The sequence below is a fragment of the Eurytemora carolleeae genome, unplaced genomic scaffold (genome assembly GCF_000591075.1).
Source record: "Eurytemora carolleeae unplaced genomic scaffold, Eaff_2.0 scaffold903, whole genome shotgun sequence".
NCBI classification, from domain to species: Eukaryota; Metazoa; Arthropoda; class Copepoda; order Calanoida; family Temoridae; genus Eurytemora; species Eurytemora carolleeae.
Genome location: NW_019396790.1, coordinates 8,688 through 30,612, shown reverse-complemented (window position 1 = coordinate 30,612; position 21,925 = coordinate 8,688). Strand labels below are relative to the sequence as shown.

The 21,925-nt window shown below is 31.9% G+C and overlaps 1 protein-coding gene across 1 annotated transcript; it reads right to left on the bottom strand.

The window, feature by feature from the left end:
- Nucleotides 1–4,327: 4,327 nt before the first annotated feature.
- Nucleotides 4,328–20,218, bottom strand: LOC111708725 (transcriptional repressor scratch 2). Its single transcript, XM_023482185.1, has 2 exons — nt 19,774–20,218; nt 4,328–6,331 (listed from the first exon to the last, which is right to left on the bottom strand). The coding sequence occupies exons 1-2, from the start codon at nt 19,862–19,864 to the stop codon at nt 5,040–5,042; spliced, it is 1,383 nt and encodes a 460-aa protein (XP_023337953.1). The 5' UTR covers nt 19,865–20,218; the 3' UTR covers nt 4,328–5,039.
- Nucleotides 20,219–21,925: the final 1,707 nt, after the last annotated feature.

Below are 21,925 nucleotides of genomic sequence, written 5' to 3'. Positions count from 1 at the left end.
ATTGGATTGGGACACAAGGTTTAATGCAGATAAATCCTCTGTAAAATAGTGGACTCCATTCTTCACACTGATTTTAAAATAGTAAGAAAATAAGTCTTTGCAACCCAAAGTCGTAGATCTTAGATATTTCAAACTCTGAGTTCTGTTAGATCAAATAATTGAAGTTTAAAATATCTATGGTTCACACCAGCAGGTTGAAAAGAAATATGGGATTACAAAATTTAACTTTGTTGCAAAGTCTCAATTCCTTTATGAATGAGAATTGAGAGAAGTAGTTAATCTATATTTGGCTGGGAATAAGAATTGAGAGAATTAGTTAATCTATATTTGGCTGGGAATGAGAATTAAGAGAAGTAGTTAAACTATATTTAGCTGGGAATAAGAATTAAGAGAAGTAGTTAATCTATATTTGGCTGGGAATGAGAATTGAGAGAAGTAGTTAAACTATATTTGGCTGGGAATAAGAATTGAGAGAAGTAATTAATCTATATTTGGCTGGGAATAAGAATTGAGAGATGTAGTTAAACTATATTTGGCTGGGAATAAGAATTAAGAGAAGTAGTTAATCTATATTTGGCTGGGAATGAGAATTGAGAGAAGTAGTTAATCTATATTTGGCTGGGAATGAGAATTGAGAGAAGTAGTTAAACTATATTTGGCTGGATAATTAGTTATTTTTCTGGAATCCTATAGTCATTGGTGTTTCAAAATTCAACTCCTTCCACTTCCATAGTTTAGATTAAACCAGTTGTTGAATTCGGTTAAAAATCTTTAAACCTTAGATTGAGATTTTTAGAATTTCTGGATTTTTCGTTGGACAATTTGAGATCATTTTGGTTTTTGAAAGTATATAATCTAATGGGTAAAAATTGGGCAATTAACTAACCCAAGGAACAGAATATTCTTAACTCTGTAAAAGATTATTTCGTTTTTTGTGAAGATATTAATAAATGTATTTTGTATCCTGTATATTTAATAGATGCATTTAGTATCCTGTTTATTTAATAGATGTATTTTGTATCCTGTATATTTAATAGATGTATTTTGTATCCTGTATATTTAATAGATGTATTTTGTATCCTGTATATTTAATATATGTAATTTTGCATAAGATTTTTCCTGAGAAAGGGGGAGGGGGAGAAACTTCAAAAGATAAATTTCATAGCAAAAGTGTAAATTTATTTTGCTCCCTCCCCCTACCCCCTTGAAATAACTTTGCCCCTCTTTACAAAACTCTGGACCACCCTTTCCTTGTAAAGAACTCTTGCCTCTCCTCCCTTGACCAAATGGTTAGAATTGGGTCTCTTATTTTGTGAGGTGTTATTGCGACACAGATTGCGGAACCCACTGGACCTTACTACCCTCACCTACACCTCTATACAGGGTGTCAAGAAAAAAATTTAACAAAATAAAAATTAACAGAGTGTTCAAGTAATTAAAAAAAAATGTTTTAGATGACGTACTAACGAAAAAAAATTCATGTTAACTGGACCACTTTTTGTGTTGACACCTTGTATTTCATATATTTTTATACATTTTCTTTTTATGTTTTCACCAGCAGTTACAACTTCTACAGAACACAATAAATATAAACATAATTATTATTATTTTTATTATTATATCATATTGCTTTTACTGGCTCATTATAGTGTAGAGTATAAACATTTATAATCTTCTTTAAAAGTGCAATTAAAAATATTTAAGAATATTTTTCATCTCAAAATAATATTTTTTAAAAAATTTCTGATTCTGTTTAAAAAAATATGAACGTCCTACTGTAGAAAATATAGAGGCCCAAAGTAAATTAAGTTGTATATTGTGGCATAAGGGTGAATGTGCCATTATTAGTAAATACGTAAATCATGTATTTCAATTAACCCAATCAATGTTCGTAGATATATATAACTCCATCATACTTATCTTGTGATTGCTTAACTATGTTATATGTAACAAGGCATAATTTATAATTAAGCTGTTAACCCTATTCCTGCTGGGGGGGGGGTCCCCCCCCCCGGCCCAGCGTATCCTGGTTTTCAAGTACCCCAGCAGGGATAGGGTTAAGGGCCCAATTCTAATCTAAACTAAAGAAATATATTAGTTTTCGGTCCTTTTTCCCTTTTTTCTCTTTTCTTCTTTGTCCTTAATCTTCTTTTTCTTTTACTTTTTTTCCGGAATATCATAAGCTTTCTAATTTCGTCTTATTTCTTTTTAATTTGATCTTTCGTCTTGATCCGCATTCTAATCTTTTTTATCTTTTTCCTTTTATCCGTGTTCTCTTCCCTAAACACCATATTTCAAACTCTCTCCGATCCCTCTCTTCTCCTTTTCTTTTCTTCTTTAAGGCTTAAGAAAAGTTTTTAAAGTTTGAAACTTTCTTTTTGTTAAAAACGACTCCCACCAGCTTCTGAGGGAATATAACAAAGGCAATGCAATACTTAGTTCTCCTAGTTTTCTAACTTACTGTGCTGGATACAGGTTGTTTTTTACTCTTGCTAACTCACTGTGCTGGATACAGGGTGTTTTATACTCTTTCTAACTCACTGTGCTGGGTACAGGGTGTTTTATACTATTTCTAACTCACAGTGCTGGCTACAGGGTGTTTTTTACTCTTTCTAACTCACAGTGCTGGCTACAGGGTGTTTTATACTCTTTCTAACTCACTGTGCTGGGTACAGGGTGTTTTATACTCTTTCTAACTCACAGTGCTGGCTACAGGGTGTTTTAAACTCTTTCTAACTCACTGTGCTGGGTACAGGGTGTTTTATACTCTTTCTAAGTCACTGTGCCGGATACAGGGGGTTTTATACTCTTTCTAACTCACTGTGCTGGATGTAGTGTGTTTTATACTCTTTCTAACTCACTGTGCTGGATACAGGGTGTTTTATACTCTTTCTAACTCACTGTGCTGGATACAAGGTGTTTAATACTCTTTCTAACTCACTGTGCTAGATAAAGGGTGTTTTATATCCTTTCTAACTCACTGTACTATATATAGGGTGTTTTATACTCTTTCTAACTAACTGTGCTGGATACAGGGTGTTTTATACTCTTTCTAACTCACTGTGCTGGATACAGGGTGTTTTATACTCTTTCTAACTAACTGTGCTAGATACACGGTGTTTTATACTCTTTTAACTCACTGTGCTGGGAACAGGGTCTTTTATACACTTTCAAACTTATTGTGCTGGGTACAGAGTGTTTATACTCTTTTAACTCACTGTGCTAGATACAGGGTGTTTTATAATATTTTAGCTCACTGTGCTGGGTAGAGGGTGTTTTATACTCTTTTAACTCACTGTGCTGGATACAAGGTGTTTTATAATATTTTAGCTTACTGCGCTGGATACAGGGTGTTTTATAATATTTTAGCTCACTGTGCTGGCTACAGTGTGATTATCTCGACTGTTTACTGTTTCAAACGTTTCTTTATAGCTTTCACATAATAACCTTTTTTTAGTTTTTTTTGTGTTGGTTTTAAGATTTGTTTTTTTTTTATAATAAAAGAGTTATGTAAAAAATCTTTCTCTCTCTTAGAAACTGTTTTCACAAATACAAAATATAATTTATTATAAACCTCGAATTTATTTTAATTTTTACAAATTCACAAAATTGCCAAATTGCTACGAATTATTGCTAGAGTAATAAAATATTGCTTTTCTTATCGACTATATTGCATATTTACAGGAAGAATATATTGCTAGACAGTTAATTATTGCTAAAAGTCTAATTCTTCATTTTTATTGCTTACAATACCCTTCAATATTTGAATTCGATGCATATATTATGGAATCACGAGATATTTTACACCAAACCTGGAAACTTTAAACTCAAACAAGAAATTTGAAATATTCTTAAATACGATTGAAAAACGTTGAGTTTAAATAATTCAAGGTTTGAATGCCATATTATTGCTAATTTCTACGCAAAAACGTTGTATGATGAGCAAAAACTAACAAAGTTTAAAAATTGCATAAATTGATATAAACAAGGTTTTAAATTTCACAACCTTGGTTCATTGACAACATAATTTTAGAATTATGTCAAAAATTAAGATGTCTAAGAATCTGTTCAGTGTTTAATCTTATTATATAACTGCTGGGAAAGTAAATAATGGGAGTCTTTTGTGAGTTAGATTTTTTGCAATTTTTTTCTCCAATTTCTGAAGTAAATAAATTATAATAAAAAGCCTAATCATACCTTAACGAATATAATTAAGAGTCAATTCAATTCTTTTTAAAATCAACACTAGTTTTTATTTTACAAAGTTCGTTTTTCAATTTTCTTAGATTTTTGAGAATTTTATTAAAAATGTTTAATAAATGTATTATATAAAATGTTTCATAAAGACAAGTATATTAATATAATTTGGCAATAGAAATATTTAAATGGTTCACATTGCGTAATGTAAAGATTTTTACAATAAAACCTTGCATAGATTAAAAGTGACGATATTTTCAAAAAATTATAAAAAAGAAGAAGTGATAAAAACCTCTTGCAACACATATGGTCTGAAAAACTATCAAATATGAACCTTGACAGATCCCAAACTTCAAAGAAAAATTAGGATCAGAATTCATAACGATCAATGAAAAAATTAAAAATGCAGAGGCTTTGTCCAATTGGCCAATCCTTGAGCAATCACTGAGCAAGCATTAAGTAATCATTGACCAATCATTGACCAAACATTGCCAATCATAACAAAGTCGTTGACAATAACCAATCATTAATGAAAAACATTATTGACAAATCATTGACCTTTCTTTGACCAAACGTTGACGAAGGCTTTATTTACATTCCAGAAATCAAGTTAGGTTTAAAATTAAAGCCCTGATTTGAAGTATAGTTTAAATCTGTGATCCTAACTTTTAAACTTGTCAAGACAATAAATATTGATTAACAGTGGCGTATACAAGGAGAAGACGTTAAACCTTTTTATCTTTCCAGGTGGGACACAATCCAATAGCCTCCCCCCCTTCCCCCACCAGTAAGCATCCAAAGTGTTGCAAAAGATCTAAATCGTAAACGGAGAGAAAAAGAGTCTAAACTCTTATTAACTGACTGTTGAAGGGAAATACAGGTTTGGGCACATGAATAATATGCTCATTTTCATCCTGCTCAGGATGAGTCGGATAAACAGTATCAGGGTTCTCATGAGAAGACTGTGGGCTTGAATGAGAAGATTCGGGGTTTGGATGAGACAAATCATGGTTGGGATGAGGAGAAGTTAGGTTTGGATGAGTGAGATCTGATAGCTCCGAGTCTGGATAAGGAGAGAGGGGACCTGAATCCGAGAACTCGGAGGGGGAGGGCGTGGAGGGTGGCGTTTCTATGGAAGGCGGTGCCTGGTCTTTAAAACAAGCAGACTCATAATGCTTGTTTAAATAGGATTTGAGAGCAAAGGATTTGTTGCATCTCTTGCATTTATAATTCTTGAAAGCTGAGTGGGTTTGCATGTGTGCTCTTAGGTTGGATCTGTCCGCGAAACTTTTGCCACAATGTGCACAACCGAAGGGTTTATCTCCAGTGTGACTTCTCATGTGTCCTTGCAGAAGCCAAGGACGGGAAAATGCTTTACCACACATATCACATCGGTGGCTTAGATTGTGTGTGAGAATGTGCATTGAAAGAGCTGGCATACTCACGTACATCTTATTGCATATAGGGCACTGTTTGGCGTTTCCGGAGTCAAGGGTTCGATGGGTTTGTCTGTGTCGTGATAAATTACTACTGGTCGCGTAGTTTTTTCCACACTCCGTACAAGTATACTTGGGTTTCACAACCTCAGCAACAACTGGTACTTTTTTAGATCTTCCATCACTGGCAAAAAAGGCCTCGTATGTATAAGCGGTGGTTTTCCCACCGTTGAGTTTAAATACTACCGCTTCTCCCCTAATATCAGTCTCAGGTTCAGGTTTAGTAAGGTGGGCGGTGCTAGGGTTAATATAAGGAGATGTAGGAGGGTTTGGACTGGAAGGGGTTTGAACAAGATGGTAAGTATGCTCAGGGTTGGATCCAGTTCTATGCGGAGCACTAAGATCGAGGATGGCCTGAGCAGTGGTGATATCCTCGATATTCCTGAACTGTAATATTGAAGGAGAACTGGAGATGGGACGGGTGTAATTATACTCCTCTGGGTCCTTCAGACAATACGGACGAAATATTCTCCGAACTAGCGGAGTTTTGCAGCTCAGATCTTGGGGTTCTGCATCCTCTAAAGACTGAAACTCGTCTTCTGATGGATAATCCGTGTATCGTCCGAGGGAGTCCGGAGGGCTGTCTGGACTCTGGTGAGACTCCGATGTTTCTGGACTCTGCCGCCCTTCCCCACATTCTGAAACAAACAGAATGTTGAGTAATCAAACTAATCGAATTAGAGTTAAGCTTGATGGTCCAGGGACCAGAGTAAAGGAACTTTATACCAGAGTAAAAGAACTTTATACCAGAGTAAAAATAGAACTAAGAAACTTTAAACTTTAATACATCAGAGTAAAACTGGAACTAAGAAACTTTAAACTTTTGAGTAAGAATATACCAGAGTAAAACTAGAACTAAGAAACTTTAAACTTTAGAGTAAGAATATACCAGAGTAAAACCAGAACAGAAACCTTAATACATAAGGTAAAGAATAGTTTACCAGAGTAAAGCTGGAGCTAAGAAACTTTAAACTTGAAAGTGAAGAATATACCAGAGTAAAACTGGAATGAAGAGAAAACCAGGATTTTATAGTAAAAACGGAGGAATTTTAGCGAAAAAAGAAAGAATTTTAGAGTTAAAAAAAATACTAGAATAAACCATGAATTTTAGCGCAAAGTTTGTTTAGCGGTCCAATTACTTGAAGATATTTGAATAACATTCTAAAGTTAAGTGGTAAGCAATATATTAACGGAAAATACAAAAAAATGAAAGAAAAAATTAAGAAAAATAAGCAAGGTTTGGTGAAAATTTAGAGGGAAAATTCATTTGAAGGAAAGTTCAGGAAATTCAGGAGATTGAAAGAAAATTAAGAAAATTTTAGGACAATTCGGAAATTTTAAGACAAATCTTGAAGAAAAATGAAGATAAAAAGGGAATCGAAAGGATGAAAGGAAAAATCTAGACGCAATCTAAAAAGTAAGAAGATGGTTAACGTGATAAAAAGCTGGATAAGAAAATATATGAAAAATAATAAATCTGGAAATTACCGGATAAAAACTAGAGAAAGTAGAATAGTAGAATGCAAGAAACTGAAGTAAGTAACCATCAGATAAATGAAGTTACAAATTAATACTGGAAGATGTGTAAAAGTGAGGATGTATACTGGAAGATGTGTAGAAGTGAGGATGTATACTGGAAGATGTGTAGAAGTGAGGATATATACTGGAAGATGTATAGAAGTGAGGATGTATACTGGAAGATGTATAGAAGTAAGTAGGTGTACTGGAAGATGTATAGAAGTGAGGATGGATGAAAGTAGGCCGGATAGAAGGGTAGAAGGATGTATACTGGAAGATGTATAGAAGTGAGGATGTATACTGGAAGATGTATAGAAGTAAGTAGGTGTACTGAAAGATGTATAGAAGTGAGGATGTATACTGGAAGATGTCTAGAAGTGAGGATATATACTGGAAGATGTATAGAAGCGAGGATATATACTGGAAGATGTAAAAAAGTGAGGATATATACTGGAAGATGTGTAGAAGTGAGGATATATTCTAGAAGATGTGTAGAAGTGAGGATATATACTGGAAGATGTGTAGAAGTGAGGATATATACTGGAAGATGTATAGAAGTGAGGATGTATACTGGAAGATGTATAGAAATGAGGATGTATACTGGAAGATGTATAGAAGTAAGGATATATACTGGAAGATGTATAGAAGTAGGATGTATACTGGAAGATGTGTAGAAGTGAGGATGTATAATGGAAGATGTGTAGAAGTAAGGATATATACTGGAAGATGTGTAGAAGTAAGGATGTATACTGGAAGATGTATAGAAGTGAGGATGTATACTGGAAGATGTCTAGAAGTGAGGATATATACTGGAAGATGTATAGAAGTAGGATGTATACTGGAAGATGTATAGAAGTGAGGACTATGTATACTGGAAGATGTATAGAAGTGAGGATGTATACTGGAAGATATGTAGAAGTGAGGATGTATACTGGAAGATGTATAGAAGTGAGGATATATACTGGAAGATGTATAGAAGTGAGGATGTATATTGGAAGATGTGTAGAAGTGAGGATATATACTGGAAGATGTATATAAGTAAGGATATATACTGGAAGATGTATAGAAGTGAGGATGTATACTGGAAGATGTATAGAAGTAAGTAGGTGTACTGGAAGATGTATAGAAGTGAGGATGGATGAAAGTAGGCCGGATAGAAGGGTAGAAGGATGTATACTGGAAGATGTATAGAAGTGAGGATATATACTAGAAGATGTATAGAAGTGAGGATATATACTAGAAGATGTGTAGAAGTGAGGATGTATACTGGAAGAAAAAAAAAAGAAAATGTAGAAAAAGTTGAACTAAAGATTTTCTCAATAATACGAACGCTAGGAAATATTTTCCGATTTTCAAGACGTTACAAAATCCATTAGAGATAGATAAGTAGAAATATAGTTAGACAGCTTATAGATGAATAGATAGATAGTTAGAAAATGATTAAAAGCTGAAAATATAAAGATAAAAGAAAGTTCAAACAGAAAAAGGATTTTATAATTTGATTTTAGGATATAAAAGCTTTTATAATCTAGCAGAATGATTTAGCCTTCAAAACCAGAGCTCATAGACAACATTATAGAGAGGATGGGGGAGAAAATTTTGCATTTATCAAAAAATTTAATTTTCTCCATTTTCAGGCGGATGCATTTGCATTTTCGCACACATTTGTCCAAACTTTGCGACATTGTAACTCCTATTTCTTTTATTTAAGACTCAAGAAACATTGAACCAAAAGTTGCTGGACAATTTTAGTTTAATGATAAGTTTTAAATGTGAATTGTAGATATATGATATGTCTACATATTTTATATCCATGTAAAACTGGGCTTTTAAGGTTTTATTATTTTATTTCGCTGATTTTCAAAATTTTATGAAAATCAAATTTTGTTGTAGACAATCTTTAGTAATTCTGGGCACCCATAAACCTTCCCTGGGGTCATGTGAGTTGCCTCAAAAATGTTGGGTCTTTTATACAATGCTAATTCATAACAAAGACGATATCGAATTCGTCACTGAATTCCCATGTTTTTTGGGACACCCTGTATCTTATAGATTGCATAATATAATTTGTGTAATTCATATAGCATTATATATTAGTTTCTTGAGATATTTATACATTTCTATTCAGTAAGGAGTGATGACAATAATATCTGTGAAAACAATTTCAAAAGTAAAATCTTTCTGAAAATCAAACCTCGACGTAAATCTTAAATACCCATCGTAAAACCCGCCGGTAACCGACAAGAACTTTCTTTCACTTTTCAGTGACATTTTCTGTCAGGAAAAGAGGGATTTTCCCTCTTGACTTTCTTGCATAGATTTGGTTAAAGCCGTTTGTTAATATTTTTGTTGTTGCTATTTTCCCCCTTCAATGGTGAACAAAAGTGCATAAATACATTATTTAGCATAAACACCCCACGCCCATTAACCCTGTTAATTGTTTAATGCATCTAGTTAGAAGTGTGTAATGATGTTAATTATGTTTGTGTTTGATGTTGACATATTTAAACCGGGTTTCTGCCAGTACTAACAACACTAGACCATGGTTTTCCCGGGGGATGTATTCTCATTATACCAGAGCCAAAAACTTAAGATAGAATATCGTAATTAAACCCAGTAACGGAAACTCGGTTTTTAATAAATATTATTTAGTTTCTTTACATTTAATTTTTGTTTTCTAATTTCTTAATTTCAAATCTATGCAACTGTTTAGACCCCAGAAAGTAAACTGGGTAGTTTCGTTCAACGAAACTATCTTAAGTTTCCTGTTCAAGTGCTAAACTTTACTCTCCCCGTATACAACCCTTATCCACGTCAAAATAACGTAAATTCCTTGTAAACTTTACTCTCCCCGTATAGAAGCCTTATCCACGTTAAACTAAAGTAAATTCCTTGTAAACTTTACTCTCCCCGTATACATCTCTTATCCACGTTAAACTAACGTAAATTCCTTGTAAACTTTACTATCCCCGTATACAACCCTTATCCACGTTAAACTAAAGTAAATTCCTTGTAAAATTTAAGCTGTTTTTCAATCGTTTACATTGATAAGCTATTGAGAAGAGCAAAATGTTTTGAAGTTCTTTTATGTAACCAGGTACATATGCTTGTCTCATGACACTGTATATGATCAAAACAAGAGGAGCTACGAGGTCACACAGTCGGACCAGTGATGCCGCATAAATTTCACCTTCTTAAATAAAATCATGTTATGGTCTTTTATTCAAATTTAAATTTACAGAGTTGTTTTTTTCTACTTTTTCATCTAAATATATTCCCTAGAAAAAAAAAAATGAAACAGGAAAAGCAAAAAATTTATTTTTAATTGAACAAATTGTGATCGAAAGTCAAAGCTTTCTGGACAATCTGCGCTTTTCAATATTGCAATATACATACTAATAATTACAGCAATAAAAGATGGTTGTAATTTAATTATATATTCTTTTCGTTTTTTTATGTTTTTTTTTGTTAATTTTTGAGCAGCCATGGACATGAAATTAAATGTTAGTTCAGGTTGGATGTTTTGCAGGCCAATTTGGTCCGGAATTTGTATTTTTTCATTCTGCTTATTGCAGTCATACTCAACTAAATTTATTCTAAATTTAAATCGGTCATGTTTTCAAACGCAATATCTTCCTTTAAAGGGAGTGTTCGTGAAAAATTAATTGGTGATTGCTACTAATCTTACTTCTATTTGTTGTGTCTTTAAGGAGAAAATTGTTAAAACGACTCACACCAAAGAACGATGCGTCCATACAAATTCAGAAATCCCAAAAAAAAATCATTCATTTATTGCTGGAATCACCATCGAATATTTTTCGACGTCAGTCAATACCCCTTTCATTTTTCGCGAACACTTTTTTTGAAGAGAAAATCAATACAGCAACTCGAACCTGGAGGAATTATAAGGTCTCAAAATTGTATCAGTAATTCCGTATTTTGGTCGATCCTTATATCATTAGAGATCGTATTAGTGTCAAGTGTTTTACTCAATGATATAATATCATATATATATATCTAACATTTTTTGGATAAATACCATATAAAAAAACCCCCGAAATAGCGTTCTAAAAGTTAATTGAATAGTATTATCTATATCATGTTTTTATTGGATGAGTAAAAAAAGAATTTGCGTGAAATTCATCAGATTGATCTTTGCACTACATCTCATCAGATTGATCTTTGCACTACATCTCATCAGACCCTTTTAGCTAGAGTTTGCTGCAATCCAACTGCATTAAACAATGTCAACATGATTTCATAAACAAACCTGAATTCAAATAGATAAAAAGAACTTGGTTTATCTTCTTCAGCACATTCCATTTTCAACTCCCATCCTCCATATTTTACAATGCTTTGACAATTTGACAATTTTGTTGAAAAAAAATTAAGTTTTTATAATATATCTGTGTCAAGATAAACTAAAGTAAACTGCACGTTAAATTGAAATCTTCTATGTTTTCAATCAAAACTTCTCTTATTAAAGAGCTGAATAGAAGGAAAAATGTTTTGAATTTTTAAGACGAAACCCGGATAAATTGGCTTTTCCCATACTTGTGTGTAAAATCAAAACTAGGTAGAGGAGCTACGAGGTCACAAAGTCGTACTATTAATGGCGCAAACATTTGACCTTCTCCTTCTGTGCAGTGGCTGCATGTTTAGTTACTTTATTGTACTCTGATATTATAAGGCAAGTTTATAAACCGCTCCGCAAATTTTGTAATTTCAGATCTGTGTGGAATAAGTTTTTTAAGCTTTTTTTGGTTTTGAGACTGAAATGTTGGACTCCCTATCAGGTAGTATGAAAGGTTTACAGTTTTACCTTAGGTTTACATTCACTAAATTCTAAATAATATATAAAGGTTTAGGTTCAAGATTGTTTAGAAAAAGTGTCAGCATTTTTTAACAGACTTTACACAATTTAATAGTCCTTCATAGCATAAAGTCTAAAAACCTTTTTGTTCATTTTGCATGTTGATATTAAACTCGGAATGCGTTTTAAGCTTTCTTTTTATTCTAAATTGAGCGGAATTTTACATACAGTGAAACCCTTAATAACGAATACATCGAAAGAATTCATCAAATGTCGTATTCTTCACTTTCTGATAATGGAATGTTGGAGATATTAAGTTTTTTAATTAAATGATTATATGAAACTCTTTAAAACTGTTCCCGGATATTCATGGCTATTTATTTATTTTCGCAAATACTGAAATTTACGTAATAAAACTAAGTGAAAAATTGTCAAGACGACATTTGATAAATTCTTCCGATGTGTTCGTTATTAAGGGTTTCACTGTACAATTTCATATTTTCATTTGAATAACAAAATTATAGATTTCTGATTCGTTTTATTAATTATACAAATTGCACTATTATACGGCTTCAGGAAACCTTATATCTAAGTGTTTAAATTTACTTTTATTTGTAAAATCTGAGATTATCTAAAACCGCAAGTGGAACTAAAGCGGAAATAAAGTTTAAAACGATATTTTTTAATTTTTGACCATTAAACTTCAAGGTAATTTACTTTGCCTTTGTTTTGCCTTTGTTACTTTGTTATTTTCTCAAAAAATGTCAGCCCAGTTGGTCCAGCCGTTTAAACAGCTATAGCTGACATATATATAAATACAACAAAGACGACATTCTATCATCAGTTTTTCAGTTCTCACTGTAATAAACGAAGTTGTCATAGTTATCATCTCTAAAAAGTGATCATTGTTTAATTATATTATAAAAGAACTTTGTGCATCGCTGATGACATATAATGCTTAAAAAATTCCAATAGGAAATTTGTTGTGATAGTAAAAAAATGTTATATTTCGCTAAAAGAGACTGTAAATGTAATTTCATACGACCCTCCCATTGATAATGAAGAGCGGTATTTCCGATTGTACTCTTAAAAGCTCTTTTATAATCAAGTATAAATTTGATTTTCATGTTTTTAAAATGTTTATTTTAGTTTGAAATTTGAGATTTGCAATGGAGAAAGTATAACTTTTCAAGTCTGAAATAGGACGATATCTTCAACAAAATTGACCAGTGTCCGAATTTAATGAATTCAAGCCGCGTCTCAAATCCCCTTAAAACATGTTTCAATCAAGAGCCGGCTTAAATCTTAAAAAATTGAATACAATTTTAAGTGGAACCAACCATATTTGAGCCCTGGCTGAAATTTAAGCCGCGGCTCAAATTCGGCCTCAGATTTAGGTTTGAAGGGTACAGTTTAGATGGAAATTATAAAGACGGTTCCATTAAATTACAATGTCTGCTAGTGAGAGGTTGAAAACTGAAGGAAAAGTTAGAAAGTCTAAATATTCAGCTCCAGGAAGTTTAAAATACTACATCTTTCTCATCCTTCACCACTCCCACCCTCTTGTAAAATCTTCACTTAAAAGTCGTTTTCAAAAAAATTTCTCTTAATAGACGCAACAGATAGAAGTAAGATTAGTAGCAATCAAAAGCGATTATTTTTCGCAGTAAACCTATATTCCCTTTCATTTTTCGTGAACACTCCCTTTAAACACGAAATAAAATTTCAGTTTTTTTGAGAAAATTTTTTAATCTTTTTAAATTTTATTTCTGATTAGTTTGGAATTTCTCAAACTTTCTTTAATCATCAAATACTGTTTGAACTTTTTTTCAGAATTTTTTTAAAAACTTTTTTCCTTTCTTTTAAAGTTTTATTTTACCTTAGTTTAAAAATGTACGGAAAGCAATTAGGAAATTTTCAACATTTGATTTTTTTGTCTGACTAGTCGAGGGTTATTATAACCTAGATATTGGGTTTACACAGGCAGCCGTAGTACTTTTGAATTTCTGAGCCGGGTCAACCTTTCCGGTCCCAGTTTGTATACTTTATCGTATGGACATTGGGTTAAAAAAGCAGATAATAAACAGGACTAGCCGGTGCAGGTTGACGCAGTCAGACTTTATGCGTCATATATGTTGAATTTACATATACTAAAGGGGCAGAGGTGCGTTGAACTAATAATCTAATTTAAACAACTAGTTAACTAACTAACTGCAGCCTTTCTTTGTTCTTGTTAAAAACCCAATTGTTTCTTCTTTTCATTCCATAGTGAGGCATTTCTGTTTTTATCTTTTTTATTGCAAATTTACGCTTAGCTGGATATAATGTAATCCAATTTAATTCTTTGCACTACATTTCATCAGATTGATCTTTGCACTACATCTCATCAGATTGATCTTTGCACTACATTCCTCTCAGATAAATCCCCTGATAAAGCCGTATACAGTAATACACTTCTGGAATGAGGAGGGGGAAACAAAAGAGAGCCCGGGGGATATATATCATCAATCAATCAATCAATCAAAATGGACAGCTCTCATTATGTCAAATTAGACATCAATATACTGTGAACACAGCTCGCAAAATAAACACAAAAACAAATAAAAACTTTTGATGATGATGATACAAAATTATTGCATTTATCAATTATTTATTTAGGAACAAATCCACATTTAATGAGTTAATCTGAAAGTTTTTCTTTTAAAGGTTTGAAATTTAATATTTTAACAACTCATCGATGAAAGAATACATAAATAGCATTTTAATATATCTTTGCAACGTAGAGATAATACCTATATTTATATTGAATAAACTGTGATCATCTTCTAAAATATTTGATTTTTGAAATTTTTACAACATCCTTTCTATTCCTTAGATCCAATCCTTGATTAAACAGAGAAAATGTTAATTTCACTTCAAAGAATTTAATTCTGACGTTTAAAATAACAAAATTATAGATTTCTGATTCGTTTTATTAATNCGGAGGGTCGTTGCCTTTTATAAGCTTAAATTTTTTCAAGTTGATTTTTTAATACTTCTGTAAGTAAAAGAAATGTTAAAATATCTTTAGTTTTCTCGAAATAAGAATAATTTTGGCATATAATTCTGTTTCTTAAATGCAGTTGACATAAAGGAATAAGGAAGCATATGAACCATTTTCTGAATATGATGTTTGCTCTAAGTTGTTTTGATTTCAGTAGGTCGTTTTCTGTTATTTTCCTAAAGATTATATTGTAAACATTAATTTGGACAGATTATCATTCAGAATTCAGGTAGTATCATACATTGTGAAATGTCTATTATTTAAATTGTTTAGATACTATTCTACATTTAAAATATATAAAAGTTAGATAGTGTTATGTATACATTTGGAGATATCTAAAAGAAACTGAGTCTGCCACAAACTCCAATTTTTAATCCCTTTATCTTTGCAACCTAATAGCATAGACCTTAGATATAATTTCTGTTGGATCAAAAAATCTAAATTTAAAATATCAAAGGTTCAACCCATTAAGTTGCAAAGATATAGTGATTAGACAATTTGAGTTTGTGGTAAAAAACTCAAGTCCTGTAGAAAGTATCTAACATTTTTAAATAATTTAGATATTTGAATAAAACATTTATTTTGCAAAATACGGTCGATGTTAAAAATTGCAAATGTAATCTCCGTCACCCCTCACAATGTAAACTTTTAATTGATTATACAAAGGGTGGTGGAAAGTGAATCAGAAAAAGTTTAAAGAAAAATCGATGAAACATTTGCAGGGGCTCGGAGGAATAGAATAGAGGAGGGGAGGGGGATATGAATGAAAGGGTTGTTTGCAGTATATTTACTGTCTACTTTTATTCGGCTAAAAGCTTATTAAACTTGTAATTAGAAAAACTATTCAAGAGTTTAATAGTTTTTATAGATCTAAATATTCGATCTTATTATCTATTAAATTTAGACTTTTTGTGTTTTTTTATCTGTAAGTTTTTTCCGTGGAAAAAGTTAATTTTCCATGTTTTTTCCATTTTTTTTATTTGCCATTTTTCCTGGAGGGGAGAATTTACTTTGGTTTATCCCGAGAATATCAAATGTACATATTAGTTGAATTGAAACTGTTTTTGTGTTCTTCAAGTTTGACATTTATACAAACTTATCGATTTCCTATTTCAGTTTTACTTTACTTCATGTTATTATTTGGTAGAGTTAGGCATTGTTCAACTTAGTTTGGGACAGATTGCTACAACATTGCCAACAAAAGATACGCCTCTTTAAAGAGACTAGCATCGTTATTTCTAGTAATCCCCAGGTGAGATTGAGATGCGTGACGGATTCACAACAGCACCCTTTACACCAGCATCCGAATAGAAGACTAAAAGGGTATAGTTGTGAATCCGGCATGCGTTTATTTAACTCACTTGATATATCTTCGACAGTACCTTGATTTCTTTAAAACTACCATGATTTGAAGGTTATTCAGTCCATCCGTAAACAAATATCTTAGGGTACGTCAAACTTTAAAAATCTAAATACTCGTTTGTGAAGTGACATTAATTGTCATTACCCTGTATCTAAGAATGTACCCCCCCCCCCTTCCCTTGTTTAAATAACTATCTTCATTCCCTGTGGAGAAACTACAATCTAATTCCGATAAATTTGACCAAACAAACAAAAATTCAAAACAAGTCTGACAAGTTAAACAAAAGAGCCAAGATAGACGAGAGAACCAAAATAGACAAGAGTTCCAAAAAAAACAAGAATTCCAAAAAAGATAAAAGTTCCAAAACAGACAAGAATTCCAAGATTGAAAAAGTGACAAGATAAACAAAAGATGCAAGTTAGACAAGAGTGCCAAAATAGACAAGAGAGCCGAAATAGATAAAGGAGCCAAGACAAAAAGTTCAATTTATATAAAAACAGATATTTTTTAACCTTCCCTTTATAACCCCTTACTTTTATATAGCTTATATATTCTTATATAATTTACAGATATATATAAAACCCTTTTGAACCTTTGGTGTTTGTTTTTAGATTGAATTTATTACCAGGAAATAAGTCAAGATTTTAAACTGTTAACAAGCAGGAAGCAAATATTTGTTGGTAAACTACAGGGTGTCCAAAAAAAGAGTTTACGCTGGCTGAACAGTTCGGTCCTTTTTTATCACTATTTTACCAATTAAACCCCAAATCTTCGTCTTTTATTTTCAATCCCTTTTTCGGCTTTTTAGATATAAAAGAATAAAAAAGACAACTCCGTACAATAAACATGGGATTTCAAAAACGTAATTTACTAAAATTTTTAACTTAAAAATGTAAAAAAGTATTAAGATTTTTTGTCAAGACTTCGATATGTATTATAAACACTAAGTATTATAAAAAAGGATAATTTAAGAACAAGAGCCAACGAATTGTGAACACAAAAAATATAAACATAATTAAGCACTCTAAAATACTATCACAAAAAAGTTTTATTTTGTATTTTTGCCCTACTATGAAAAGAATAAAAACTTTCAGATCGATGAATATAATTATGCATACAATTCTGAAATTATGTTATATATCTCAAATATATTTATTCTAAAATGTAGAACAGCAATAAATGTCCAAATTATCACCAGCTCTGAAAATATATAAAACAATAATGTAGATGAGGGTGAATGTGTATCTATCTATCAGCATTCTAATATTTTTTAATTTCTTTTCGAATTGGCACATTTTCTAAAATAAAAATTCAACTATTTTCCAGGATTTTTTTCTTCAACTTTAATGGGGTCCTTGAGGTCCCACGCAAAATTTGGGCCGAATCGGTTAAGCCGTTTTGACGTTTTTTGGATACTTGCATACGGACATCCAAACAGACATCCAAAAAGTATATATATATAATTTGATAGAAATACATAAAAGTGTATTTTTAAAGAAAATCTGACAAAATAGTTAGATAAGGTTAAAGAGAAAATTTAATACTGAAGGGAAATGAAGCCCTTCAACTACTAAATATTTAATTTCCTAAACTCTGGGCATTACCTCGCATTTTGATGTAAGCCTGGCAAAGTGTTCAGAAAAATTTGACAATTTAACATTTTTGTAAAAGTTGAACCGAACCGAACTCCGTAGGGATATAGAAACTTAACTTTAATCCCCCAAGGATGAATGCAATACCTCAGCATAAATATAGAACTTAGAGTAGCTAAATACTCATAATTTATTTTCTATTTAGGATAAATATATATGAATAACTTTAGTGCCCGGAGGAGTAGATTGGCTATACATAGATTAGAATAACTCTATGAGTAGATTGGCTATACATAGATTAGAATAACTCTATGAGTAGATTGGCTCTAGATACATAGATTAGAATAACTCTGTGAGTAGATTGGCTCTAGGTACATAGGTTAGGATAACTATATGAGTATATTGGCTCTAGGATAAATAGAATAACTCTAGGACAAGTAGATTGTTTCTAGGATAGATAAAATAACTCTAGGACAAGTAGATTGGCTCTAGGATAGATAGAATAACTCTAGGACAAGTAGATTGTTTTTAGGATATATAGAATAACTCTAGAACGAGTAGATCGGCTCTAGGATAGATAGAATAACTCTAGGACGAGTAGATTGGCTCTAGGATAAATAGAATAACTCTTGGACGAAAACGTTGGCTCTAGGATAAACTAGTATGATTCTATTGGATAGATAAAAAGATTCAGGAATAGATAAATTGACTCTTTGTAAAAATAGAATTAATTGCTATAGGAAATATAGAATAACTTTAGGATAATCTGATATGCTCTAGAATAGCCTATAATACTTTAAAATGACCAAAATTTCTTTAGAATAACCATTAGTGCTCTAAGATGACCAAAAGTACCACTAATGTAAGATGTAAGATGCATGGAAAAGTTTGACTAAGATAAGAAGTAATGCGTCTCCAAGATTAAAGAATATATTCTATTTGAAACAAGAAACCTTTTGAATAAATGACCTAATAACAAGATAACCATAAAACTTAAGGGATCGCGCTATAGAGAAGATCATCGCGCTTGAGATAGATATGGACATCATTTTTTCCTTTTGTTTTAAAGCATTCAAAGCTGTTAGACTTTATAAGGAAGATATATAAGAACCTTGTTTGTTTCAAATATTTCAAAATAACTGTTATACTCAAACGATAAAAAATAAATATTTCATAAACCATAAATGTTTTAAAACGAACCAAGGGTCCAGATTGAAAACATGAGAAAATAGTAAGAAAAATTAAGGGTTAAGGATTGGAAAAACTCAAATAGCATTCTAGGAATTTTTAACTGGAGATAAGATATTGCGATAATTTTAAAATGTTTTGACTTTTGAAAAGACACAAAAGATTTTGGGATCAAAATTGAACATATATTAAAGCGTTAGATTTTCTTAAATACATATTAAAGCACAAGAAAATATTAAATTTCAATAAAAATTTTCTAGAAAAATCTAGAACAGAAAGAAAAAAAAGTTGGTTGGTAGAAAAAAAATTAATAGGATCATGCAATGAACATGCGGTGTTAACAATACAAAGTTATAAATCAGTTTTGGTAGGAGAATTTAGCAACATGGAAAAAATAAGTTTCTTTGAATGTCATATTAGTTTCCTTCACATTTTGATACAATATCTTTTTCCGTATTAAGCTCTTTTCTGTTTTGTTTGTTTTTGTAAATATAGTTGCGGGAATCCAAAACTCATTTATTTAATTCCGTTTGCCCCTGAGTTGACCGTTTTATTTATCTCACCTGTGTTCTGAAACTCATCCTCTCCCTCCTGCGCCGCTTTCCACCTCTGGTAAGGGTATTTAAGTTTCTTGGCCATAAAACATCGTGGCATGCTTATGTTTGTGTATTCCCTTAGTTTACTGCAGCCGGCCCTGTAATCCCAAACATCAAAACAAAAAAAGAGGAGGTGGGGAAGGGCAAATAAATACGTTTAGCATTCAACATCTAACAGTAGAAACATAAAAACACACATGAAGATGAGCTAATCCAGGCGCTCAACGGTAGATCAGAGTCAGACAACCCTTTGACTAATGATGCTGTACATTTAAATGTTTTTGAAACTAAAAACAAAATACACGAATATATCTTGCACACAAAGCTGATGTACTGGTTCCAACTCACTTGATGGATATCCTCACATTCTGTCCTGCGTGTCCAGAGGCTGGTTGGATTCTAGGCGGCAGATTGAGGCTGTACCAACCTTTATAGTTGGCGGCCTCGTGGTATCCGGCCCGGGACCTGGAGACCGGTAGAACCGGTTCCAAGCCTGCAACCGGTTTATCAACCAGTTGCTATATGGCGTGACGTCACCAAAATTCTTTGAAAAAGAAAAAAATGTTCCAAAAATCTCACTGGTGTACACTTGCAGTTGTGCAACACAATTTTGGAACATTTATTCAAACATGGTTCATTTCTTTTCATCTATTAACTTGTCAACTTGTTATTCAATTAAAATTCAATTCATTGTCTACTTTTTTTTAATTTTATAAATCTACTTTAATTTTGTCCCGAGTCCTGATATTTTTCAATTAAGAAAAACTTGAGATTGTATTCTAATAATAGAGTCATCGGTGTTTCCAAGACTGCAAGAGAAGACAAAAATCACAAAGTAGAGAAAAATATGACAATTTAAGCGTCAGATAGGACAAATTTCTTGCAGAAAGGACAAATACAAAGAAGAACAAATAATTTTTTTTGAAATAATTTGAAGTTCAGAGAAATTGAATATTCTTTTTTGACGATATACGTTGATCTTTTTTCTTTCATTTCAGTCTGTCTAAGACTGTATTCTTGCTTCAAGTTTTCCAGTCTGATGATCATTTTTTTATAGTCATGGATGTGAATACTGGAACCAAACCTTAATCTACATACAGGAGCCAAACCTGAATCCTACATTCTAATTTCCTCTGCATCAAGCCAAAAACCAAAGGAATATTCGAGCAATCCAAGATTATGGTAGGGAACCCTGCAAAATTAGCTTATTGAGTACTGATATTATAGATTATTTGTTATTTAATTATTACTCAGAAAACTGATTTTCTGTAACTTTTTTTAATACCCGTTTTTCAAGCACGGAGGGGGGGGGGGGGGGGGCAAAATTTGATTTCTTAGCTCTTACTGGAAAAAAGTGTATTCTTCCGCGTACAAATTTATCAGAATTTTGACAATTACTTCTGTTGAACTAAAGCAAGAAAAAATAGCGTTGAAGTCAAAAATGTAAAATGTGTAAGTTGTGTAAAACCATAGGCCAAGGGGTTGCGACACTTCAAATGTGACTCGGTCCAGAACGTTGATGCCTAAGTTGCATAGCTCCACGGATCTCTGTGCTTGAAAAAAAATAGAAGATCGTTAAAACAAAAAAGTGTAGAACAGGTTTATAACTGAAAAGACCAAACTGATGTATGTTTCAACGATGTAAAAACTTAATGGATTTCTGTACAATAATATATTTAAGTTAATGGGATACTTGGATACAGGCAACTTTAGAAAATACTGCATAGAGAGGGGAAACTTCATCCAGCGGATTTTTTATTATATTTACACTGATGTATCGCAAACAATGCATCAAGTTTATGAACACAGGTAAACAGTTTTTGGATATATTTTTTTAAATCTGGAATATAACAAAATAATAATAATATTGTTTAAAAATACTTTTCTTTAAATTGTTTAATTAGGATATGTTCAAACTTATGCATATACTTCTTTTCAAAAAAAAATCTTCTTAATCTTTAAAATCTATGTAAATACTTTTTTACGGAAAAAACGGATTAAAAAAGATTTTGTACAATAACTTATTTTTGGTTGATGGACATCAATAGCTGGGTCAGCTGTGTTAAAGTGTAACAAAAGTTCGAACAATTATTTAGAAATGATGTTCAACACATGAACA